The following is a 27797-nucleotide window of genomic DNA, read 5'->3' as shown; positions in this document are numbered from 1 at the left end:
TAAGAAGCTAAAATAGGGTCTGCTTTCTAGAACATTAAGAAAGCACCCTATGTACTTCCCTCTGTACTAAAATTAGGAAATTCTTTCTAATCAGTTATAATTACAGCTTTACTCTTAAGATCATCTTGAGACTAGATAAAAGATGAATGTGAGAATATGAAAAAACAACAAGAAAGTACACCATTCCTATTATTTCAGTTACCTAGAATTAAATTAGCAGTGGTATCAACAGTGAAAGCACATTCTCTTTATGAGCTCTGAATATATCAATTGCATTTAAGTTAGAATTTTTCAAAGTCATAAAAATCAACAGATCATGCTTTTTTAGGTCCACACCTAAGAAACAGCTTGATTATTATGAAACACTACTGGGGAAAAAACTTTCAACATATGAAAATTGCTGTCACACTGGTAATTCTTGACTCAGAATCAAGAATCTTACGATACTGATTTTTAAATATTTTGGACAAACAGATTACATAACAGCAAACACTGACCTTACCATAACTCTCCCTCCCTTCCAAGTTTAGTCAAGAAGTGTGTTGATACATGGATGAATCTGAATTTACAAGACATTCATTAAAATACTAGAGACCTGAACAATACTTGAAGAAATTGTTTGTTACCTTAAGTGTTCTTAACCAGAAAGTACTCCTGTGTAACAATCCAGACTTCCCACAAAATTTGTATAATTTTTGCCAGAAGGTATGTTTTGTTTTTGTTTAAAATGACAAAAACATAAGTCTTACACACAGAGAAATGCCTAACATAATGAGCAGAAAGTACATATGGAATTATAATTTTAGGAGAAAAAATTAGCACTTTCCTCTACATTAGAGACTGATAAAGTATTTCAGAAAGGAAAAATATATTTTTAAAAACATAGACTCTTAGAGTTAAAATATAGTCCGTTTAGACAATTCTCAAAGTACCAGCTGGGGTTACCAGTTCCTTGCAGTACTACTACTTATAATATCGCATCCTTACTTTCATTTCTGCCATGAATAACTTTTATTTACTAAAACAGATAGCAATGCGCTGCGGGTCCATAAAAACTAGTGCCAATAAAGAATAAAGAAATTAGTGCTGCCAAAAGTATACAAAAAGGCACTTTATATACTGTTGACAGAAGTAGAAATTAGTACACGCTAAATAGAAAACAACTTGGCAATACGTGACAACAGGCCTTCAGTTATACTTCCTGCACTTGTAATTTCACTTTCTATTTCTGGGAATATCCTAAAGCTGCAGTTCCCAAACTTTTGGGTACCAGGGACCAATGGTAGAGCTCAGGCAGAAATGCTCACTTGTCGCTCACCTCCTGCTATGCAGCACAGCTCCTAAGAGGCCATGGACCAGTACAGGTCCATGGTCTGGGAGTTGGGGACCCCTATCCTAAAGGAAATCATTAGAGATTCACACAAAAAATAGAGGACAGTCATCATGGTGGTACAGATAACAGAAAAAAGATAGGAACAACTTCAAATGCCCAATAGGAGATTGGTAAAATAATGTATCCATGTGATCAAATACTATACGGCCATCAAATGCAGTATTGCCAGAGTATTTAAGAGTATGAGAAAATGTTTAAGATATATGAAGTAAAATTGGTTTAAGATGAAATTTCATACGCAAGATCAACTTCCTCAAATTTATGTAGGTTATAAACCAAAATGTTAATCTCTAGGTTGTAGAATTACAGGTGATTTTTTTTTTTTAATTGAGACAAGGTCTTGCTCTGTTACCCACGCTAGAAAGCAGTGGTGCAGTCTTGGCTCACTGCAGCCTCGACCTCTTGGGCTCAAGCCATCCTTCCACCTCAGCCTCCTGAGTAGCTGGGACGACAGGCATGCGCCACCACATGCTACTTTTTTGTATTTTTGGTAGAGACAGGATTTTACCATATTGCCCAGGCCGGTCTCCAAATCCTGGGCTCAAGCGATCCATCTGCCTCAGCCTCCCAAAGTGATGGGATTATAGGCATGAGCCACTGCGCCCACCTAGAGGTTATTTTTAGTTTTATCCTTATAATTTCCCTACATTTTCTAAAACTTCTACAGTGAATGTCACTTTTATCATTTAATAATAAAGTAGAAAATATAGCACCAGCCTTTCAATTAATTCTAATGTGTGTCTGTGTATTGATAGTAACAATGAATATGGTCCAAAAGGTGTTTAGCCCTACTCAAGTGGCAAAGTAATACTGTAAAAGGAGCTAAAACTTGGATTTACCTGTACTAAGGAAAGCAGGTTAGACTCTTCTGTTTTTAAATTAGGCTCAAAGCAAAATAAACTCTTCTTTTGCTCATGTAATATAATCTATAAGCTAAATAAAATGAGGGTTTTCTTCCTTACTATAACTACCATGGTTAACTGTTTTCTGAAGCTAAGCATCCTTGTGGCCCCCTATGTCAAAACGTGACTAACAAAAATTGACTAGTACAAGCTGAGTCTCCCTAATCTAAAAATCCAAAATCTGAAATGCTCCAAAATCCGAAATTTTGTGAGCACCAACATGACACAAAGGACATTCTCATTGAACTACTTCAGATTTTTGGATTAGGGATGCTCAACCAGTCAGTATATAATGCAAATATTCCAAAACCTGAAAAATTCCAAAATCCAAACACTTCTGGCCCCAGGCATTTTGGATAAGGGATACTCAACCTGTAATAGCAAGTGAACAGACAGTATCAAAAAGCCAGACAATCACGAGGGGTTCTTCACAGATGAAAGTATGATTTCTTTAAAGCTAAGAGTTCTACTTACTTATCCTATTAAAACAAAACAAATGGGAACTCAAATGCCAGATTATATCTGCACGAGACTGAATAGGTACCATGCCATACTTGCAACCTTCTGCCCCATAATGAAAATGTTTTTCAACTGACCAGAATTAGTCCCCTACAGGAAATGAAGCCTGCCCCAGGAGAAGGTAACTTAAGCAAAAGGAACCAAATGAATATCATTCCTTTGATGTCTGTGATTAGTAGACCCAGAGGGCTACTTTCCACACGGGTGATCAGAGGGCCTGTGAAAGGAGGGTATTTCAGAAGTGAGCTTTCCATCAGTACTCTCTTCTTTACAACGTGGTTCTGGGACCAAATACTCAAACTTCAGAGGATATCATCTTACCTGTCTAGCTTCAGACATTCCAATCAACTGTGCTATCACATTACAAATGTGTACTAACTGATTTCGAAAAGTAGGAGGCAGAAAAGGCTGAATCATTTCTTTCTCTCAAAGTTTTTATTTCAAAATGTTTCAAGCAGTGGTAAAGTATCATTAAGTAATTTCACTTCCTGTAAAGCCCACACATCTACAAATGTGTCCTGTAATAACCCCAACACGGTCTGGCAGCATGGGGTTCACAATGCTAGAAAGTATAAAAAGAACACAGCTGCTATGCATACAATTCAAATATAATAATACAATAGAATATTTACTCAAAAATTAACATTTTTACTCCAAAGGGAAATCTCTCTGTCGTTGATGGTTCACTAAACTGGGTTGAGCCAGTACTTCTGAAGCTAGAGTCACAAACTTGATCCCCAGATAAAATGGTTAAAATGAAGGCAAGGCCGGGTGCGGTGGCTCACGCCTGTAATCCCAGCACTTTGGGAGGCCGCAGCAGGCGGATCACCTGAGGTCGGGAGTTCGAGACCAGCCTGACCAACACAGAGAAAAACCATTCTACTAAAAACACAAAATTAGCTGCGCCTGGTGGTGCATGCCTGTAATCCCCTCTATTCAGGAGGCTGAGGCAGGAGAATTGCTTGAACCCGGGAGGCAGAGATTGCAGTGAGCCAAGATCAGGCCATTGCACTCCAGCCTGGGCAACAAGAGTGAAACTGTCTCAAAAAATAAAATATAAAATAAAATAAATAAAGTAAAATTAAATTAAATTAAATTAAAATAAAATGAAAGTGAAACATTTCCCAGCTTTCCAAGGACTGTCCTGTGGTTGTCCCAGCATAATTATCAAATCCCTCTTTCTTTTGCAAAAATATCCTAATGATGGCCCTAGTTGTATCCTAACTTTCGTCCCACAGAGAACAAGGCAGTATAGGTATGGCATCGGTATAGTAGCAGAAGCCAACCTTCACTCATGGAAAAACACTTCCAACTAAAAACTCCTGTTTGAATCCACAGTCATATATGATGGCAAGTAAATGAAAGCACCAGCTGTACACCATTAATCACATACACACAAGACTCTTTATTCCAAGTGTTTCAATTATATCAAATTACTACAATCTTAGTTTATGTGCAACATTTATAATCTAATTCTAGAATCTAGATTAACACCTTAACTGATGACTTAAACCAAAGTCAATTCTCATCTCACAAAGAACACACTGTATCTTAAAAACATATAAGATAAATCAGATGCATTGTAAGAAAATATCTCTGTGTATAGGGTAATTTGTGACTTTAAAAAAATTATAGTCCTATTTAATAAGTTATGTTCACCCCTAACTAACTTTATTTTTTAATTTTTTATTTCTTTTTTTAGAGATGGGGTCTTGCTTTGTTACTCAGGCTGGAGTACAGTGGTACAATCACAGCTTACTGCTGCCTTGAACTTCTGGGCTCAGGGGATCCTCCTGCCTTAGCCTCCTATAACTAGGACTTAGTAACTCACCACTGCATCCGGCTAATTTATTTTTTTTTTTTTTGTAGAGTAAGCATCTCACTATCTTAACCAGGCTGGTATTAAACTTCTGGGCTCAAGTGATTCTCCGGCCTTGGTTTCCCAAAGGGTTGGGATTACAGGCATAGCCACTGCACTCAGCCTAACTAACTTTAAAAATCAGAGAAAAGGATTGCCAAATTAACGTTAATAATCAAACAAAAACCCTAGCCTTGCAGGAAATACATATTTCACATTAATTTTATTTTGCAATAAAAATGTAACCAGTATAATTCCCCATCTATGATTTTCTGGAAAATATGTGTCAATAGCCTCAGAGTTGCATATCAAATGAAGCAGTTCATTCCCAATCAAGAATAAAAGACTAAAGCAAACCTGTATTTCTAAACTAATCCAGATCCTATAAGCTCCAGCTCTTTTTATGATATGTAGTACCAGACAGACCATTCCATTTACTAAGGAAGACTATGCCCCAGCTCAGCGGCAATCCAGTATGGTAGTTAGGAGCCAATATACTACAGCCAGATGACCTGGGTTCAAATCCTGGCTGTGCCACTTTACTAGAGATGGATGACCTAGGGCAACATATTTAACATCTTTTCCTCATTTGCCACAACCATAAAAATGGAGGGGATAATATTATTACTTACAGGTACTGTCATGAGGCTTAAATGATTGATCTTATAGCTCTAGCCATTATGAACTTGAACTTCTTTTAATTTCTCAAAAGCATCACGCTTAATCTCTCATCTCTGCTTCTAGCACATGCTTTTCCCTCTGCCAGTAACATTCTCTTCTGCCTTTTCTTGCTTCCCTTTAGGTCTTTATTTAAATGAAATATGTAGAAAGCCTTCCTTGACCTCCTGTTATGTGAGGTGCCTCTACTATTTGACCTCAAAGTACTCTACAGAATAGCACTTAAACTTGTCTAAGTTTCTGTTCCCCTGCTAGGCTGTAAGCTCCTTAGAGGCAGAGGTCATGTCTGTCTTGATAACCACTGTAATACCTGGGGCCTAGCACAGTACTGGTTCACAGTAGGTGCTGAAGAAATATTTTTGGAATTAAGTTGGAATGAAATAACAAGTCACATTATGTAGAAAGAAAACCAAAAAAGGTAACTTAAGCAAAAGGAACCAAATGAATATCATTCCTTTGATGTCTGTGATTAGTAGACCCAGAGGGCTACTTTCCACACGGGTGATCAGAGGGCCTGTGAAAGGAGGGTATTTCAGAAGTGAGCTTTCCATCAGTACTCTCTTCTTTACAAGCTGTCTTTCAATCTGAGTAGAAGTATATGCCTCCCCACATTTGAAATACATAGGAGAGCCTCCTCTCATGTATTAGGAGTCTCACCATTGAACAGGAGAAGTGGCATTTTTTTAAAGAAATGGGGTCCTGCTCTGTTGCCCAGGCTGTAGCACAGTGGCACAATCGCAGCTCACTGCAGCCTCAAATTCCTGGTATCAAGCAAGTTTCCCGCCTCAGCCTCCTGAGTAGCTGGGACTACAGGCACTCACCATCATGCCTGGTTCATTTTTAAAGATTTTGTAGAGACAGGGTCTCACCATCTTGCCCAGACTGGTCTCAAACTTCTGAGCTCAAGTGACCCTCCCACCTCAGCCTCCCAAAGTGCTGGGATGACAGAGGTGAGCCACCATGCCTGGCCAAGAAGTGCCACATTCTGACCAAGAACAAACTTGATGCCAATTCTGGGTAAGAACCATGACTTCATAAGCAGAGTGATAGTGTGTTCGGTGTGTTTACACTTATTATTTCACATCCTATATTCCAAAGCTTTATTAAAATAAGGGTATCACAGCAAAATTATGTGGCTAGTGTAGCTCCCTGAATATTATCAGCTGGCCGAAATGAAGCTCATAAATACCAGTGGCACAGGTGGGGAAAATAAAAGTAAAGTGAGACCATGAATGTGGAAGAGCAAATAAAAGGAAAGTGAGACCATGAATGTGGAAGAGCATACAAGAAAGAAAAAGAAAACCAGGTGCCATGGCAGGTGCCTGTAGTCCCAGCTACTCAAGAGGCTGAGGTGGGCAGATCATTTGAGCCCAGGGGTTTGAGACTGGCCTGGGCAACATGGGGAAACCTTGTCTCTACAAAAATTTGCAGGCTGTGGTGGCACATGACTGTAGTCTCAGCTACTCCAGAGGCTGAGGTGGGAAGATCGCTTGAGCCTGGGAGGTGAAGGGTGCAGTGAGCCGAGATTGCGCCACCGCACTCCAGCCTGGGCGACAGAGTGAGACTCTGAGAAAGGAAAGAAAACAAAAAGAAAGAAGGGGAGGGACGGAGGAGAGAAGGGAGAAGGGAAGAAAGGGAGAGAAGAAGGGAGGGAGGAAGGGAGGGAGGGAGGAAAAAGGGAGGGAGGAGGGAAAAAGGGAGGGAGGAGGGAAGGGAGGGAGGGAGGGAAAAAGGGAGGGAGGGGGGAGGGAGGGAGGGAGGAGGGAAGGGAGGGAGGGAGGGAAAAAGGGAGGGAGGGAGGGAGGGAAAAAGGGAGGGAGGGAGGGAGGGAAAAAGGGAGGGAGGGAGGGAGGGAGGGAAAAAGGGAGGGAGGGAGGGAGGGAGGGAAAAAGGGAGGGAGGGAGGGAGGGAGGGAGGGAAAAAGGGAGGGAGGGAGGGAGGGAGGGAAAAAGGAGGGAGGGAGGGAGGGAAGGAAGAAGAGAAGAAGGGAAGGGGAAGGGAAAGGGATGGGAAAGGAAAGAAGAATTTGATACAGTGAAGAGTGCTAGAGCAACATCAGCAGCTTGTCTACAACGTGCCACTGGGTGGCACCACTGTCCTTAGCTAGTCACTACAGATATGGAACCAGGATAGAGGAATACCAGGCTCTCTTGCAGAGCTTAGGTGAAAACTCAAAAGTCTATCTCCATTGTATTGACACACAGATGCAAGTCACTATAGTTAAAGTTCTCTGCGTATGTCATCAACACAAGGATATGTCTTCAGGATGTTGTGTTTATCGGAGACTCCTGGAAGGTGAGTTTGTCAACATTGTTGCCTAGTCCAAAGGCTTCAGAAACAGCTCACTACTCTAAATGCAGATTCTCAGGGAAGTGAGAGATGGGACAGGGATGCAGGGTGGTCAGAATAACCTAGAAAGCTTTTTTAAGCTATTAGGCTGAACCACATAAAATTGCCAATAGTAAAAAATTTGCTACAGACAAAAAAAAAAAAAAGGCAATTTCAAGTGGTTCCACATAATATACATACATTTAGAATCACTGGCTTATTGAGCCACTGTAATGATGAGTGTCATATTTCTCATTTGTTAGGGAGGAAAAGATTGAGAAGACACAAACAGTTGGCCTTTTACTTAAAATCATGAAGAATTAACTGAGCAAAGAGATGGAAACAACAAAATATCTAAAAATAGGGAATAAACTACAGTCATGCACCACATAGTAATGTTTCAGTCAATGACAGACTGCATATACAGTAGTCTCATAAGAATATAATGGAGCTGAAAAATTCCTATAGACTAGTGAAGTCACAGCAGAGCACATTATTCATGAATATCTATGATAAAAAAAGGAACAAATCTAGCAAACCACCATGGACGTATCAATATTTCTGAAAAGAATGACACCTTCTCAAGCAGCGCCTCAGGCAGGTCCTTGAGGAGGCATCCAGAAGAGACACTCTTCTTATAGGAGATGACAGCTGCATGCATGTTACTGCCCTTCAAGACTTCCAGTGGGACAAGATGTGGAGGTGAAAGACGGTGATACTGATGATCCTGACCTTGTATAGGCCTTGGCTAATGTTTGTGATCGTGTCTTAGTTTTTTCTGTTGTTGTTGTTGTTTTAGACTGTGTCTTAGTTTTAACACAGAAGTTTAAAGAGAAAAAAAATCAATTTTAAAAATATAAAAATGCTTATAGAATAAGGACATAAAGAAAAAAATATTTTTGTACAGTGTGTTTGTGTTTTAAGCTAAATGTTATTACAAAAGAATCAAAAAGTCAAAAAAATTTAAAAGTTTATAAACTAAAAAGGTTATAGTAAGCTAAGGCTCATTACTAAAAAATTGTTTTATAAATTTAGTGTAGCATAAGTGTACAGTATTTATAAAGTCTACAGTGGTGTACAGTAATGTCTTAGGCATTCACAGTCAGTCACCACTCATTCACTGACTCACCCAGAGCAACTTCCAGTCCTGCAAGCTCCATTCGTGGTAAGCACCCTATACAGCTGTGGACCATTTTATAATCTTTTATACTGTTTTATAGTACCTTTTCTATGTTTAGATATATTTAGGTACATAAATACTGAGCACTGTGTTATAACTGCCTACAGTATGCAATACAGTCACATGCTGCACAGGTTTGTAGCCGAAGAGCAACAGGCTGTACCATACAGTCTTGGTGCACAGTTGGCTATACCATCTAGGTTTCTGTCAGTACACTCTATAATGTTCACAATGATGAAATTGCCTAACGACCCATTTCTCAGAACATGTCATTGTCATTAAACAACCTATGACTATGTAACTACATGTATTAAAAACAGCAAACATGGCAAGAGGTTCACAAAAAAACTAAATGCTATACTAAGTATTCAAAAAGCAAAATGTGGGTCAGGTGTGGTGGCTCACGCCTCTAATCCTAGCACTTTGGGAGGCTGAGGTGGGGGGACGGGAATCTCTTGAGATCAGGAGTTTGAGACTAGCCTGGGCAACATGGCAAAATCCCATCTCTACCAAAAAACACTAAAAAAAAATTAGCTGGGTGTGGTGATGAGTGCCTGTAGTCCTAGCTACTTGGGAGGCTAAGGTGGGAGAATCACTTGAGCTGGGGAGGGCGAAGTTGCAGTGAGCTATGATTGTGACACCGCACTTGAGTGCAGGTGACAGAGTAAGAACCCAGCTCAAAAAAAAAAAAAAAAAGCAAAATGAAAAACAGTACATAAAATAGGTTTGAAACCTGTCTTTTAGGGAATCTCAACAGTTTTGGGGGGAATGGATTTATATTCTCCACGTAAAAAAGTATGGAGAGGCCAGGTGTGGTGGCTCATGCCTATAATCCCAGCACTTTGGGAAGCCGAGGTGGGCAGATCACCTGAGGTCAGGAGTTCGAGACCAATCTGGCCAACATGGTGAAACCCCACCTCTACTAAAAATACAAAAAATTAGCCAGGAATGGTGGCACAAGCCTGTAATCCCAGCTACTCAGGAGGCTGAGACAGGAGAATCACTTGAACCTGGGAGATGGAGGTTGCTGTGAGCCAAGATGATACCACTGTACTCCAGCCTGGGCAACAGAGCAAGACTCCATCTCAAAAAAAAAAAAAAAAGAATGAGGGATATATACTAAAAATATCAGTAGTTGTCTCTGGGTAGGAAGATTACTGTATTTTGTTTTACGCTTTTATAAACATACATTTTCTAAAATAAACATGTATAATAATTTTGAATTCTGAAACCAAAGAAAAAGATTTTGGTAGAAAAACAAGGGAAATCCAAATAAATTCCTTAGTTTAGTTAATAGTATCACACTAGTGTTACATAAAATGTTAACATTAGGGGAAGCTGGGTGCACATTACACGGGACCTCCGAACTATCTTAAACAAATTTTCTGTAATTAAAATTATAAAAGAGGCCATGCACAGTGGCTCATGCTTACAATCCCAACATTTTGGGAGGCTGAGGTGGGAGGATCGCCTGAGGTCAGGAGTTCGAGACCAGCCTGGTCAACAAGGTGAAACCCTGTTTCTACTAAAAATACAAAAATTAGCCAGGCGTGGTGGTGCACACTTGTAATTCCAGCTACTTGGGAGGCTGAAGTGGGAGGATCACTTGAACCCGAGAGGCTGAGGTTGCAGTGAGCTGAGATCATGCCACTGCACTCCGACTGCATCTCAAAAAATATAGAGAGAGAGATCAAAACAATAAATCATATAATAAGATCATATTTTAAAAATCTAGAGGGCATGAAACTAAAACTTTTAAAAAATCTAAACAAAAGTATCCATTTGGTTAAGTGGTCCCTACATATAAGCAAGAATACGGTGGCACAAACCTTTTCTGGTAGTAAGTCACTATGCTCTTTTAAATTGCAACAGAAAGTTATAAAGGCAATTATATCATCTGGCCTCTCCTAAATATGACAGTGACATCACCCCACTGGGTACAGACTCCCTGAAGTGGGAAACGATTAATTCTGTTTTATTTGGTTTTGTAAACATCATTGCTGAAGAATAACATGTTGATTTAAGGAGAGAAAAAATAAAAGTTAAGTATAGCCAGTAACAACCCTTTTCCTTCAAAATATTTTTAAAAATCTAGTTTCCCAAACCCTGGGTAGTTACAGGTACACGTGCATGCACTTGTTCAAGAAATACTCAGTAAGTATACACTATGCCCTGCCCTTGTGGAGCTTACCGTTCAACTGATATTTTAAGTGGACAACAGACTAACAGAGGGAACTAGACATGTAGGTAGAATAGGAAAAGAAGGTCACACATGAGGCAATCCTCAACCCTATAATAATTGCCCAACCTGACAATTATATGCTTTTTAAAAGTTAAAAATAATAGTTACCCTCTGGAATTAACCAGTTATACCTGTTACTACTTAGGTATCACCTGGCTTGTTTTGAAAATGAATGTTATTTAAAAACTTCCTTCAAATATTGGGGCAAGGAAGAGTATGCAAAGCCAAAGGATAAAAGTGAGGTTCTGAAAGAATAGAGGAAGAAAAATGCAGAGTCGAAAAGCATCAACTGAGAAACTAAAACATCTTGATCAATTTCATCTACAGACTAGCCAGCTGTTACAAACAACACTGCTGTCTGGTTATAATACTCCAGCAAGTGTAAAGTTTGGAATAGGTTAGTTCCACTGTGTAACACAGCCAATGGAAGTTTCATTCTTTAAGTACTTAAAATGCCTCAGTATAAGGCACTTTTGCATGGTGCCAAAACAAGAACTCTAAGAACAGATTTAAAGAGAAGAGCCAGAGCACTAAAAAAGCCCAAGCAGAGCAGGAGTCTTTTTTCCCATCTCAATGAAATACTATTTAAGGAAGGAGAGTTATGTATCCCATACAAAGGTCAGCCAAGAAAACTGCTGTAATCCTAACAGTGTTGATATTTCCTACTAGTAGATATTGCCCATGTATCCTAATGCATTTAGCTTCTGTTGCATCTGCAATGTAATGTACCTTTAAGATATCCTTTTGCAGCTATTTCTATGATTATTTAAGATATTTATCACCTTTAAACTAGGCAGTAATTCAATCCTCCTTGAAGCAGCTGCAACCAATATGAATAGCAAGAAAATACAAGAAGTTAGTTTGCTTTTTCATCAAAGACAAAACTAAGGCCAACACAGAGGACAGTTTTGAAAACAAAACTGTTCTCTCTTACCATACATCTTTAACTCTGATTGATGGCTATGTGACCGTGTCTTACAAGCCAGATTTTTTTTTAAGAATAAGGAAAGATTGGCTCACGCCTGTAATCTCAGCACTTGGGAGGCCAAGACGTGCGAATCACCTAAGGTCAGTAGTTCAAGACCAGCCTGACTAACATGGTGAAACCCCATCTCTACTAAAAATACAAAAAATTAGCTGGGCGTGGTGGTGGGCACCTGTAATCTCAGCTACTAGGGAGGCTGAGGCAGGAGAATTGCTTGAACTCAGGAGGTGGAGGTTGCAGTGAGCCGAGATAGCGCCACTGCACGCCAGCCTGGGTGACAAGAACAAAACTCCATCTCAAAAAAAAAAAAAAAGAACAAGAAAAGATTAATATCAAAATGCTTTCAACAGCCCCATCTTACAGTTTTCAGGGCTGCTAATACCTGAAATTAGATGGGAATGACATTGAGGTTCAGAGCCTTGTGCCAAGCCCAGACAGCATCCTGGTCTTTCAGCAGCAATGGGGCAGTACTAGTAAGAGCAAGGGAAAAAAAATGGTCCGGCAATAGCAGGACATGGCCCCAATCCTGGACAAAAATCAAACTCAACACAATTGCCAATAGTTTATACTCACAGTCGTGTCCAACCCTTTGAATGCGAGGACTTTTTTGCTTATCTCTGGTGGTAGATATTGTGAAAATTATGTACACACCTTTAATTTTTTTTTTTTTTTTTTTTTAGCTCATGAGTTATCATTAGTGTTAGCATATTTTATGTGTAGCCCAAGACAATTCTTCTGCAAACATGGTCCAGGGAAGCCAAAAGGTTGGACAGGCCGGGCGCGGTGGCTCAAGCCTGTAATCCCAGCACTTTGGGAGGCCGAGACAGGTGGATCATGAGGTCAGGAGATCGAGACCATCCTGGCTAACACGGTGAAACCCCGTCTCTACTAAAAAAATACAAAAAATTAGCCGGGCGAGATGGCGGGCGCCTGTAGTCCCAGCTACTCGGGAGGCTGAGGCAGGAGAATGGCGTAAACCCGGGAGGCGGAGCTTGCAGTGAGCCGACATCGCACCACTGCACTCCAGCCTGGGCGACAGAGCGAGACTCCGTCTCAAAAAAAAAAAAGGTTGGACAACCATCACTTAGAGGATCATTCCACAGAACACTTTTATGCAACTCAAACAGGTAACTGTGCAACTTTGATTTTAACTAAAGAGGTAGACGTCATAAGCAAAGTCCACAATTCTAAGATCTGGTTTTCTGTCCTAACCAAATTCCTACTCACTCCTCACAATGCAAAAGTAACATTTTCCCATGATTTCATGACAAAACATTACAGCATTTAGAAAAGACTGGACAAATAATATGACCTTAAAGTTACAATTTGCTAGGAATGATGCAAAATTGGATAAATCAACTCCAGGTTGAAAAATAATTGTTTCACCCAAAGTCAGCTGCTTCAAAACGTGTTGCTTACATCTCACTGAAGTCATTAAGGTAACAGGTAAGTGTTATATAACAATAATCCCAACTTTGAAAAAGAAAGACAAATTCAGTTTTGACTCAATTTTGCAAATTTTCACTGGAGACTGATCATCAAATGAAATACTGCAGACTTCTCAATATACTACTTAGCTTAAGAAATCCCATAGTCAGCCAGGTGCAGTGGCTCACTCCTGTCATCCCAACATTTTGGGAGACTGAGGGAGGTGAACTGCTTGAGCTCACGAGTTGGAGACCTGCCTGAGCAGCATGGCAAAACCCCGTGTCTACAAAAACTGCAAAAATTAACTGGGCATGGTAGCACGCACTTGTGGTCCCCACACTTAGGATGCTGATGTGAGAGGATCACTTGGGCCCAGAAGGTGGAGGTTGCAGTGAGCCAAGGTCACACCACTGCACTTGGGTGACAGAAGTGAAACCCGGTCTCAAGAAAAAAGAAAAGAAAAGAAATCCCATAGTCTACAATTTGTTGTTTAAATATGTCTCTTAAGTAGAGACTAGATCTCAGATTCTTGGTTTTTAAAACTCAGTGTACACCCTGGCTATAGACTGTAAGTTCACTGCCACTCCTCCTCATCTTTGGTAATATCCTAGTATGGCATCCACCTCCTCTTTTAAGGTGGCAGGACCCTAAGCAAGGTGATCCTTCAATCAAAGGGGGTGCAGGAAGACTGTCAACAGACTTCCTCAGTTGAAGACAACTGGAAACAAGATTATAAGGAAGCACTTTATCCCTATGAGGCTAACAAACAAACAAAGAAACAAACAAAAAACCATGGTCTTTAGGGTTAGGGGTTTTTCAATAAAAAGATCAGCTCTGTAAAACGTGTGTTAGGAACAAATCTTCTGTTTTACTAAATATTGTCACTGCAATCATAGGCCAATCACTCCACAGAAACATTTTATGTAACCAAACAACAATGGCATAGATGGAGGGTACCACAGAGATAAGACAGGGGTTAAGGAACTATCCCACCACTAGAATGTTCTCCAAAGTGCCAGAAGTGCCACCTATGTAAAAGTTGTTATGCCTACGGCAGCTTAAGAGTGACCCCTACTGAGCTAGGATTCAAGACAGCTGTCAGGGCTGGTGCAAGGTCAACTCCCCTATTTTGTACTCCTCGCGCTGAAAATCAATCATTCAGTTCTAACCAAGTCCACAAAGAAATGCAAAGATATGGCTGAGCTGTAATGGTGATGATGAGGAACTCCATTTCAAAACAGGAATAAAAAAGAAGGTCGGGAATTCACCATGAAAGTTTTCATCCTGCTATTGTCTCTTCTGAAACAGTCTGTGGGATACCACCTGTAATGAAGTAAATTCTTTGGGGGAATGTTTCCTTTAAAAAGCTACTTTCCACCGGGCGCGGTGGCTCATGCCTGTAATCCTAGCACTTTGGGAGGCTGAGGTGGACGGATCACCTGAGGTCGGGAGTTCGAGACCAGCCTGAGCAACATGGAGAAACCCTGTCTCTACTAAAAATATAAAAATTAGCCGGGCGTGGCGACACATGCCTGTAATCCCAGCTACTCAGGAGGCTGAAGCAAGAGAATTGCTTGCACCTGGGAGGCAGAGGTTGCAATGAGCTGAGATTGCGCCATTGCACTCCAGCCTGGGCAACAAGAGCAAAACTCCGTCTCACAGAAAACAAACAAACAAACAAGCTACTTTCCTGGCCAGGCACAGTGGCACAGGCTTGTAATCCCAGCACTTTGGAAGGCCAAGGCAGGTAAATCACTTGAGGTCAGGAGTTTGTGACCAGCCTGGCCAGCATGGTGAAACCACTCTTCCACTAAAAATATAAAAATTAGCTGGGCGTGGTAGCACAGGCCTGTAATCCCAGCTACTCAGGAGGCTGAGGCAGGAGAATCACTTGAACCCAGGAGGCAGAGATTGCAGTGAGCCGAAATCGTGCCATTGCACTCCAGCCTAAGCAACAGAGAGAGACTCTGCCCCCAAAAAAAAGCTACTTTCCCACAAACATTTTAATACTTAATCTCTAGATAACAAGAGAAAGTAGCATACATACTTGCCCAAATCAAACTTAATTATCTGACACAGTTCTCCTAACAATCAATTTGATAAACTACAAACTGAGATATCATAGAAAAAGATTAATGTTGCTACAGATACCTAGATTTTCTTTACTTTTATAAGTTGTAAAAAAATACAACTACATACACCTCTACCAAAAACTAGCCACAGCAGTTGGTTTTTCTTTGAACAAAAATAACCATTCAGGTTCAGTTTTTAATTCTTCGTTAAAATCAAACTCCACCCAAAAAAGCTTCCTAATGATATTTGAATACATTGCACTTTTACATCGTCATTGGTAACTACAATGTAAATAACACGTTCATAGTTAAATTCAAAACAGAACTGAACTAATTCAACATAAAGACTTTAAAAATCCTTGGTTATTTACTCTGGTGACCATGACTTTTTTTTTTTTTTTAATTATGGTTTGTCCTAGAAACCAGTTATTTTAACTAAAACACTATATTTACACGGCATGATGCTGGTCTTTTCCCAGAAAAGTCTTTTTCACTTACTTGGAGTTACTGATCCTGCAAGATGCTCACAATATAGTGTCGAGTTAAAGAAGCAAGTTACAAATCAGTATGTACAGTAAAAACCCATTTTTGTAGAAAGGTGATATATGTGTGCACAGGTGCATGCAAGTGTCCATACATATAAGCACAAGCATATATACCAAAAAGTTGACAATGGATGCCTCTGGGTATGAAATTACTGCTTTTATTCTTTTTTATACTTATATTTTTGGTTTCAAAAATTTAGAAAATACCAATAGTACTTCATTGATAGCAGAAAACGTCATTTTTTTAAAAACCTGAGTGTTCAGTACAAGGCTTAATTACATTTATAGTAGAGTGTCATTGTAGAATGAAGGAATCCTATAATAAGCATCCTCCAGTGTGCAAATGTTTCATATTGGTAATCTGCATACCTACTATCAAAATAGTTATTGTAAATTATAACATATAATATAGAACTGTATAGGGAAAAAGTAAAACTATACTGCCCTCCTCTAACACCACTCCCTTTTCCTCTAGGGATAATTATTCTTGATGTGTATCAATCAGATTGTTTTGTATTACCCATACACATAAGGGTTTATTTTTAGATAAGTGGAATTATGGTATACAACAGTTCTTTGACTCCCTCCCCCTCTCTTCCCCTGCTTAACAGCATATTTTGGAACTCCTATGTCAGTGTATATGGGTCTAACCGAAAGGCTTTTCTCCTTTTTTTATTTAATAGCTCAACGGTATTCCACAGTATAATTTATCATTATTTGAATCATTGCTGTACTGATGGATATTTAGGATACTGCCAAATTTTCAGTTACAGTTTCGCTGCATCAAAACCTTATACATAGATTTATACACGTGATATTTCCCTAGAATTGTTTTCTAATAAAACTATTGGGTCAAAATGTATGCACATTTAAAAATGAGATGATTTTGGTATTCTTCAGCAAAAAGGTATACATGTGAACTCTCATTAACAGTGTATGCGAATGCCTATTGTCGCCCGGACTGGAGTGCAGTGGCCAGATCTCAGCTCACTGCAAGCTCTGCCTCCCGGGTTTACGCCATTCTTCTGCCTCAGCCTCCTGAGTAGCTGGGACTACAGGCGCCCGCCACCTCGCCCGGCTCGTTTTTGTATTTTTAGTAGAGATGGGGTTTCACCGTGTTAGCCAGGATGGTCTCGATCTCCTGACCTCGTGATCCGCCCATCTCGGCCTCCCAAAGTGCTGGGATTACAGGCTTGAGCCACCACGCCCGGCCGCGAATGCCTATTTGTTAAAAGTGGATATTATATTAAGTTCTTGCCAATCTGTCTGGTGAAAAATGGTTTACATTTCCCTAATAACCAGAGTGAATTTGAACATCTTTTCTTTTTTATTCACCAGTACTTATCTTCCTGGGAAATGCCCACGTATAATCTTGTGCCACTTTTTGCTTTTTGTAGTGGGTACCTTTCTCTTATTGATCTGTAGGAGCTCTTTCTCTATTATGGATATTATGCAGTAGAAACCCTTTTTATCTAATGTGATTTGGAACAATCGGTTACATAATTTAAAGGGTTAATTTCAGGTAAACGATCATAAAAAATATGTATGGCAAACATTTCACCTTCCTTTCGTCAGTGGTGTATATATATATACACTCATTCACCAAACATTTTGTGTGTGTGGTTTTGATTTATTTTGAGGGGGCTTTTTTGTTTGTTTTGTTTGTTTGTTTCTGAGACAGGGTTTTGCTCTTGTTGCCCAGGCTGGAACGCAGTGGTGTGACCTTGGTTCGCTGCAACCTCTGCCTCCCGGGCACAAGCTATCCTCCTGCCTCAGCCTCCCAAGTAGCTGGGACTACAGGTGTATATTACTATGCCTGGCTAATTTTTGTTTTTGTTTTTTTGAGACAAGGCCTCACTCTGTCACCCAGGGTGGAATGCAGTGATGTGAGTGATCACGGTTCCCTACAACCTCCACCTGCTGGACTCAAGCAATCCTCCCACCTCAGCTTCCCCAGTAGTTGGAACCATAGGTACATGCCACCATGCCCAATTAATTTTTTGTATTTTTTGGGTCAGGCATGGTGGCTCACGCCTGTAGTCCCAGCACTTTGGGAAGCTGAGGCAGGCAGATCACTTGAGGTCAGGAGTTTGAGATCAGCCTGACCAACATGACAAAACCTCATCTCTACTAAAAATACAAAAATTAGCCAGGTGTGGTGGTGGGCACCTGTAATCCCAGCTACTCGGGTGGCTGAGGCAGGAGAATCGCTTGAATCTGTGAGACAGAGGTTGTAGTGAGCCGAGATCACGCCACTGCACTCCAGCCTGGGTGACAGAGCAAGACGCCGCCTCAAAAATAATAACAACAATTTTCTGTAGAGATGGGGTTTCACCATGTTGCCCAGGCTGGTCTCAAACTCCTGGCCTCAAGAGATCTGCCTGCCTTGGCCTTCCAAAGTGCTGGGATTATAGGCGTGACCCACTAGTACCTGACCTGGGTTTTTTGTTTGTTTGTTTTTGTTTTGTTTTTTTATTTAAAGACAGGATCTCACTCTGTCTCCCAGGCTGGAATGCAGTGATGTGATCATGACTCACTGTAACCTTGAACTCCTGGCCTCAATCAATCCTCCTGTCTCAGCCTCCTGAGTCACTGGGACTACAGGTGTGTGCTACCACGCCCAGCTAATTTTTTTTTTTTTTTTTTTTTTTTGAGACAGGATCTTGCTATGTTGCTCAGGCTGGTCTTGAATTGGCTTCAAGCAATCCTCCTGCTTTGGCCCCCAAAAATGTTGGGATTCCAGGCATGAGCCACCATGCCGGCCTCAAACTTTCCATAAGGGGCCAAGAGGCCAAGACCTTTTTCTCTAACTCCAGGCCCATTGATTTTACATTTGAAAAGTAATGTGAGTATAAAACCCTTTTAGACGGCCGGGTGCGGTGGCTCACGCCTGTAATCCCAGCATTTTGGGAGGCCGAGGCAGGTGGATCACCTGAGGTCAGGAGTTCAAGACCAGCCTGGCCAACATGGCAAAACCCCATCTCTACTAAAAATACAAAAAAAAAATTAGCCAGGCATAGTGGTGGGCACCTATAATCCCAGCTACTCGGGAGGCTAAGGCAGGAGAATTGCTTGAATCTGGGAGGCGGAGGTTGCAGTGAGCTGAGATTGCACCATTGCACTCCAGCCTGGGCAACAAGAGCGAAACTCCATCTCAAAAACAAACAAACAAACAAACAAATACAACCAACATATACAGGTTTAGTAACAAAAAAAATTTACTGTACTGGTAGGTACACAAGCACACTGGAGTACTGGAGATCCACCAACTAATACCAAGTATTCAGTGTACACTGTATTTTACCAAGGAAATAAAAATTATTCAATGTGGTGAGTCAGTGGAGGTCAGTTAAAGCTTCTACTGCATATGTAGAAGCTTTTTCATTTTTATTTATTTATTTATTTATTTTTGAGACAGGGTCTCACTCTATCACCCAAGCCAGAGTGCAGTGGTGCAATCATAGCTCTCTGCAGCCTTGACCTCCCAGGCTCAAGGGATCCTCCCACTTCAGCATTTGGAGTAGCAAAGACTACAGGCACATGCCACCATGCCTGGCCTTTTTTTTTTCTGTAAAGACAGGGTCTCACTATGTTGCCCAGACTCCTCGGCTCAAGCAATCTTCCCACCTTGGCCTCCCAAAGGCGTGAGCCACAGGGCCCAGCCATCACTTGTCTTTTTAACTGGGTTATGATGTCTTACGCTTTCCAGAAGATTTTTTTTTTTAATATATACTTAGATTTTTAAAATATATCCTTAAGTTATTTTTATGTATGATGAGAGATGGAGATGTATTACTTTCTAAATACACAGCCACCTGTCTTTACTCAACTTCCATTTTCAGCATCACACTTAGAACACTTAAAAGAACTAAAGTATCAACTGCTTAGTTATAAGAAAGGAAGTTGTACAAACAAAATAATAAACCAACAGTCTAAGTTCAGTTTGATAGGCTCTTAGTACTATGTAGTTAAGGATCACATAGCAGTTTCAGGAGCAAAAACATGACCATGCCTGGCTCTCTCATTACCGCTATGGCTCACAACAGGGTCTCCAAAAGACATCATAGACTGCATATTAGTCTATCTGCAGCTTACTGGTTGCCACACATGTAAATTTACATTCACATTTAAATAACCCACACTTAACAACAAATCAACCGTCTCAATTCTCTGTGCATTCCTTATTGCTGCTCCTAGACCACAGTGCTTTGGAGACTTAGTAAAGAAAATGAATGCACTCTCCTGAATCACAGTATCACCTGGAAATGGAACCAGAAGGTATAAAAAGTCAGGGTAGTTTATTAAATTTTGTGTGTGTGTGTGTGTGTGTGTGTGTGTGTGTGTAAATCAACAATTTATAAGGTTACCTCCTCTCTGGGGTCAGCAAACTTTTTCTATAAAGGTCCAGAAAGACAATTGGCTTCACAGACCATAAGGTCTATTTTTCAGCTCTGATGTTGTATTGTGAATGCGGCCAGAAAATACATAAATGAATGGATGTGGCTATATTCCAAGAGAAGTTTATTTACAAAAACGGGTGGTGGGCAGGATTTGTCCACAGGCAGTATTTTGCCAGCCCCTGCCTTACACCAATGTTTTATCTTTTTCAAGTAAGAATCTACTTCCCGGCCAGGCGCGGTGGCTCAAGCCTGTAATCCCAGCACTTTGGGAGGCCGAGACGGGAGGATCACAAGGTCAGGACATCGAGACCATCCTGGCTAACCCAGTGAAACCCCGTCTCTACTAAAAAATACAAAAAACTAGCTGGGCGAGGTGGCGGGCGCCTGTAGTCCCAGCTACTGGGGAGGCTGAGGCAGGAGAATGGCGTAAACCCGGAAGGCGGAGCTTGCAGTGAGCTGAGATCCGGCCACTGCACTCCAGCCTGGGCGACAGAGCGAGACTCCGTCTCAAAAAAAAAAAAAAAAAAAAAAGAATCTACTTCCCTCGTTGCACATGTATTTGAGTAAATATAGTAACACTGAAGGGACAAATAATAATTTCAGTACTGCCTTACAGAAATGAATATTCTCAAAATTAATCACTAACCTTTTCCTATAAGTCCTTCTCATATGAGCACATACATTTTTCAAAATATAAAACTGTAATCACCTTGAACCTAATACTTATTTCAAAAGACAGTTACAATGAATGTTATGTAGCTGCTATAAAAGGAAAAATGCAGTCTAGACAGTCAAATACAATGATCTTTTATTCATTATTCTCATAATCAACAGCGAGTAGAAAAGAGTGCTAAATACATGGTCATGAATCATAACTTCACTACTGAAAATGCAGAAGTAGACTTTGCATTTAAATAAGAACACAAATTTGTTTTTTGGATTACTTACCAAAATCCTTGATGGAAAATGATACAGCTTTGCCAAAATATTTTTAATTTAGAAAGTGAGACCAAAAACCTCTTTAGCATATCATGCATCTATTTAATTTTAAAATACAAATTTTAATGTTTCATTTGACAGCCTGGTGAGGTAGGCATTTTTAAGGCAGCCATTTTAATATAGTGAGAGCATGTGTGAATATGTATTAACATTCTAAGCCATTAAGGCCACTTGTTCACAGAATATATTTGAGCTCTAAAATTGTTGAAAGAGAAAATGCTCAAGTAGCTTGCAGAAATAATGGATGTTATACAGAACAGAAAGGAATAAAATTAAATAACAAAAGTTCATAAGATTTCTTGACACCAAAAGCACAGTCCATAGAGGAAAAATTAAAACTGGACCTCATCCAAATTAAAGCCTTTTGCTCTGTGAAATTCCCTGTGAAGAGGTTGGAAAGACAAGCCACGGACTGGGAGAACATATTTTCAAACCACTAGCTGACAAATGATTAGTATTAAGAATAAAAAGGCCAGGCGCAGTGGCTCAGGCCTGTAATCCTAGCACTTTGGGAGGCCGAGGCGGGTGGATCACGAGGTCAGGAGACCGAGACTATCCCGGCTAACATGGTGAAACCCTGTCGCTACTAAAAAAAAAAAAAATTGGCCAGGCGTGGTGGCGGGTGTCTGTAGTACCAGCTACTCGGGAGGCTGAGGCAGGAGAATGGCATGAACTCGGGAGGTGGAGCTTGCAGTTAGCCGAGATCGCGCCACTGCACTCCAGCCTGGGCAACAGAGCGAGACTCCGTCTCAAAAAAAAGAAAAACTCTTAAAATTCACCAGGTTAAAAAAAAAATCCAAATAGAAAATGGACAAAAGACATGAACCGACATTTCACTGAAGATACAGAGATGGCAAATAAACACATGGAAAGATGATCAACATCATTAGCCATCAGAAAAGTGCAAATTAAAACTAGGAGGATATATTACGACACACCTATGAGAATGGCTAAAATAAAAAATAGTAACACCACCAAATGCTGTCAAGGATGAGGAGCATTCACACATTCCTAGTGGGAATGTAAAATGGTACAGCCACTCTGGAAAATGGTTTGGCAGTTCCTTAGAAAATTAAACATGCAAGTGCCATATACCACCCAAGAAGTACACTCTTGGGCATTTCAGAAACAGAAATTTATGTTCATACCAAATCCTGTAGACAACTGTTCATATGAGCTTTATTCAAAATAGGCAATAAATAAATAAATAAATAAATAAGTAAAACAAACAAAAACCCTGGAAACATCAGCTGCCTTTCAACAGGTGACTGGTAAACAAACTGCAGTAAATCCATATTATGGAATACCACTCAGCAATGGAAAGGAACAAGCCACTGATAAAGGGTACATTCCTTGAACTAATCTCCAAGGAATTATGCTGAGTGAAGTAAAGCCAGTCTCCAAAGGTTTATACTGTGTGATTCCATTTCTATAAGCATTTTTGAAATGACAAAATTATGGACATGAAAAACAGATCAGTGGTTGCCAGGAGTCAGGGATGAAGGGAGATGGCTACATCTATAAAAAGACAACAAAAAGGATCCTTGTGGTGATGCAATTGTTCTGTATCTTGACTGTGGTGGTGCTTATACGAATCTACACGTGATAACATTATGTAGAATTAAATACACACATGCAAATTACTGCATTAAAGCTGATGAAATCTAAGTTAAGGTTGATGGATTGTATCTATTTCAATTCTGTAGTTGTGATGTTACACGATACTTATGCATGAGGTTACTATTGGGGGAAATTAGATAAAGCGTATTATTTCTTACAACTATATGTGAATCTACAACTATCTCAAAATAAAAAGTTAAAAGGGAAAGAGAGTACATAAGACCAGCCAATGGTAGAAGTGGAAAAACAAAGCTTTTATTTTTGCTAAAGGCTCAGCAATTGAAAGTGAAAGGATGGAGAAAAAGGTAATGTCAAAGAGTCTACAGGCTACAATTAATAGAATCGAATCTTCCTTCCCTGTGGAGCCTTAACTTCTCCAGAATTTTGTTTGTCCTTGATTTGACTGTTGTTCTTTTTAATAAAAATAAACTGCATGTACATTTGTCTCTCCACATGCCTCACAACCATCTCCATCAGCCCAAAGTATATTTTTATTTTTTATTTTTATTTTTTATTTTTTTTGAGGCGGAGTCTCGCTTTGTCGCCCGGACTGGAGTGCAGTGGCCGGATCTCAGCTCACTGCAAGCTCCGCCTCCCGGGTTTACGCCATTCTCCTGCCTCAGCCTCCCAAGTAGCTGGGACTACAGGCGCCTGCCACCTCGCCCGGCTAGTTTTTGTATTTTTAGTAGAGACGGGGTTTCACCGTGTTTGCCAGGATGGTCTCGATCTCCTGACCTCGTGATCCGCCCGTCTCGGCCTCCCAAAGTGCTGGGATTACAGGCTTGAGCCACCGCGCCCGGCCTTAGCCCAAAGTATAAACTCATAGAATAGGGTTTGTCTTCTTAACCATCATGTACTGAGGGCTTGACATAAGTGACAGATGAAGGAAGAAGACAGTTGAATGAATTAATAAATGAATGAGATGCCCACATATTCTTTTAAAGTTCCTAGCCAATTACAGTTGTAAGGCAGTATATGAGTGCAGTGGTGCGATCTCGGCTCACTGCAAGCTCGGCCTCCTGGGTTCACGCCATTCTCCTGCCTCAGCCTCCCAAGTAGCTGGGACTACATACACCCACCACCACGCCTGGCTAATTTTTTGTATTTTTAGTAGAGACAAGGTTTCAGTGTTAGCCAGGATGGTCTCGATCTCCTGACCTCGTGATCCACCTGCCTTGGCCTCCCAAGTGCTGGAATTACAGGCGTGAGCCATCGCACCCAGCCATTCCCTTACAAATTTCTAAAAGCCATGGACGTTTAAAAAATAGTGCTGTATAACTCACATTTCACTTGTAAGCAGAAATTAACATAATACCCAACATTTGTAAAATGCTTCTGAGTTTACAGATTTTCACATATAATAATTTATTTAATCAGGATGAATTAAGAACTAAGTATACCTAAATTGAAACCACTATACACAAACCTTTGAGAAAAACATTCTACTCAACTGGTATAACAGGATTTATGACAGCCTTAACGCAAATTGCCTTATATACGTGTGTGTATACATATATATATACACGTATGTGTATATATATATATTTCTCATATATATTCATTTTAAGAATATATCATTCAAATTGGGGGACTTGTGGATCATTTCAACAGCCATAAAGACACTTATTTTACAGATGCAAACACTAAGAGAGGTGAAGTGACTTGTTCAAGGTTATATATCTAACTAGAGCTGGGTCTAGAACCTGAGCCTCTACAGAGTTCCAATTCATTTCTCTTGTCTTTGAATTGAACAAGATTCTTCTTTCTTCACCCATCTCACCCCTACCAAAAATACTGAAAGAGATATCTTAATCTAAATCACTTGTGTTTTTAAATAGGGGGTTTTCCAAAAAAAAAAAAAACCCCACAAAACTGAATTTACTCAAGCTTTCAATTGCTGTATTACACCTTCCATGGAATTTTAGTTGTCAAATTATTTCTTATATCAGGACAATAAGGTACTTTATTCTAAGGTACAAGTATACTGACAGTTTAATGTTTCATTCCCCCACCTAAATGGCAGAGAGTGTTAATTCTAACAGGAATCTTACATGTCTTACACTTTAGCAGTTTCAATCAAAAGATGAGCTATTTTACAATTTAAGGAAGAGGCCTTACATTATTAAAATCTTTATTGATATGCTCAATGGCAGTACCATCATTGAATCTCCACCTGCTGTCTTATGTATCAAGAACATTTAAAAGTCTTTCTTGTTAGAGACAAAATAAAAGAAAAGCTAAAGTGACAAGCAACTATGAGAAGTAAGGCTTTAATCAGGTTAAATTTGCATTACGCAGCCTGCATGAATTTAGAGGTCCTAGAATCAAAACACTAGAAGGAACCTTAGTTATGCTCTAGTTCTACAGACTGATTTTTGCAGAAGAGGAAACTGAAGCACTGATGAGACCATTAACTAATAAAGCAAACCGCTTACTTTTTCAAAGGGATTCATTTCAATGCCATTTTACCCTTATTTTGCATCTCACTGTTGTTTCTCGGGGCGACGATTGACCTTTTTTTAGGTGAAAAGAGCTAATAGAGCAAATTAATTTCAAGAGGGTGAAAAATGCCTTTGAAGGAGGAGATGCTGGAGTGAAGAGGAGAAATGACGTCTTATTTAAAATATGTAACCCCTTGATGGGGTTAGACAATGAATCATATTCTCCTAGATTTTTCTGTGTCTACAGACATCAGCCACAGTTCTTTCGGGCACTCAAACGAGAGGAAGAGGAAGTGAATAAAGCTCATACTAAATATATAGCACCCACTGAAGGCAGGGATGTAGACAGAAAGAACGGGGGTGGGGGAAGGAAGGAAAGCACGCGTCGCCAGGATCCAGCTGTTTTCTAACATACCTAATCCTACGGAAGCTAGGAAGATATCGGAAGCAAGGAAGATATCGGAAGCGAGGGCATCCCTCAAATTCGAGAGGGCGGATGCCTCTAGGGCTAGAGAGACTCCCTGGCCCTCTTTAACAGAGCGACTGGGAGGGGACAAAATGGAGTTGAGGTTTAGGGGCATCCTAAAGGTCGTTTGGAGGTCTAGCAAGCACTTCATGGTCTCCTCTGGAAAGGGCCGTGGCAAAGCCTACTACCCCGATCAGGAAGATGACTTCTAGCCCTCGGGATGCGGTGAGCGGCAGGAAGAGGCAGGCTGGGGTTCCGAGGACCCCAGACTCCATCACAGGAGGTTACTATAACCTAGGGAATCTTCCCGGCCCCAGCGGAGGCGAGCGGATAGATAGCCCTAGCTCAAGAAAAAAAGCGAGCCGATTCCAGCAGCTGGAATGCCCACCCAACCTCCTCCCGGCTCAGGTGAGGTAAGCCAGTCCCCACCCTGGAGATGGGGCCCTGATACCGACAGGGCAGGGGTGCCGGGGCCGCAGCCTCCCCAGCCAGGGATACTCACCGGAGGGGCGGCCCACCGCGTCTTCGCAGCCGGCCGGCGCCTGGCACTCGGGAAGCTCGCAAAAAGGAACCGCGTGCCCGCTAGCGCTGGGACGAGGAGAAGCGCGCCACGGAGGCCAGAGAAAAAGCCGCAGCGGCGCGCGCGCACCCGGACAGCCGGCGGAGGCGGGGCTCAGCGCGATCCCGGAAAAGACGCGCCCGGAGGGGCGGGCGGAGCGGGGGCGCGCGGTGGTGTGGCAGAGCCAGCCGAATCGCTGGCTGCAGACTGCTCGGCCCACCCACGCGCCCGCCCCCGCTCGCCCGGGACGTCAGCCGAAAAGGCGGAGCCGAACGGGCTTCCCGGGGAGAGGGAGGGGCGCTGCGGGGAAGGCGAGGCGGCTAACGGCTCGCCTCAAGTTGTTGTTCCCGCTGGCGAGCCGCTTCTGTGAGGCTCGCTGCTGGTGTCGTTGAGTGTGTTTCGAAATGTCCTTGCGCCTAATAGCAGTGAGGCGCAGGACTGGCCCACGCCCTCACCTGCGGCTTGCTTCGCAGGACTCCACCCCAGGATAAAAGTTCCTCTCGGGTCATCTTCCAGCTGCCCTCAAAAGACACTCGTTTTTGGATTTCACTGCTCCAATTTTAGAGAGCTATCTTAAACACTGACTAAAAACATCTTGCTCCTGTAAGCCTGAGCTGATGCCTCTCATCCGTTTATCTTGCCTCTCACTGCGTTAAGATCCCCGCTGACTCCCACTGATGAAATATCACAAGGACGCAGGATTTTCACGTTGTCTTCCATTTCCACGATGGTTTCATGGCAAAAGAACCCCCAACTGATAAGGAAAAGTCACCGCAGCTCTGTGACATCTTACTAGCCCTGATCATTGCTTATAAGCTGGTCATACGAATGCTGTTACAACATATGCAAGAAATTGCCATTAAAATAAAATTCCAGCGAACTATCTGAGGGCTTCAAAAGGAAAGACCATAATTGCAAATGAGCCCTGATAAACTGCCAAGAATATATCACCCAAAAAATTAAATCTCAAGAATTCTTCCAGTTCCCTGATGTGTAATGGTGAACTAGCTTCCTGTTCCTGATGGCAATCGACATTTCACTTCACCTGCTGATTTCCATTTTCCCATAGAATTACCATTTCTGCTTGTGTGTGTATATATGTGTATATATGTGTGTGTGTATATATATATGTATATATAAAATGCCTTACCACCTGAGATTACAGGCTAGAGTAGTTCTTAA

The 27797-nt window shown here is 41.1% G+C and overlaps 2 protein-coding genes across 2 annotated transcripts in view; one reads left to right on the top strand and one right to left on the bottom strand.

Moving 5' to 3' along the window:
• ACSL4 (acyl-CoA synthetase long chain family member 4) overlaps positions 1-26689 on the bottom strand; it is an 83141-nt gene extending 56452 nt beyond the window's left edge. Inside the window, exon 1 of the mRNA XM_033201370.1 lies at positions 26559-26689. The gene's annotated coding sequence lies outside the window, so the exon portion shown is untranslated. The remainder of the gene's footprint in view (positions 1-26558) is intronic.
• LOC117078265 (glycine-rich protein A3-like) lies at positions 25903-27228 on the top strand. Its single transcript, XM_033201777.1, is given in 2 exon segments — positions 25903-26484; positions 26486-27228. Coding segments are annotated over 2 exon segments (570 nt in total). The 5' UTR covers positions 25903-26436; the 3' UTR covers positions 27008-27228.
• The last annotated feature ends 569 nt before the right edge of the window (positions 27229-27797 follow it).

Source organism: Trachypithecus francoisi, unplaced genomic scaffold (assembly GCF_009764315.1).
Source record: "Trachypithecus francoisi isolate TF-2019V2 unplaced genomic scaffold, Tfra_2.0 Lachesis_group6, whole genome shotgun sequence".
NCBI classification, from domain to species: Eukaryota; Metazoa; Chordata; class Mammalia; order Primates; family Cercopithecidae; genus Trachypithecus; species Trachypithecus francoisi.
Note: the sequence above shows the minus strand (reverse complement) of the source record. Positions and strands in the feature narration are given on the sequence as shown.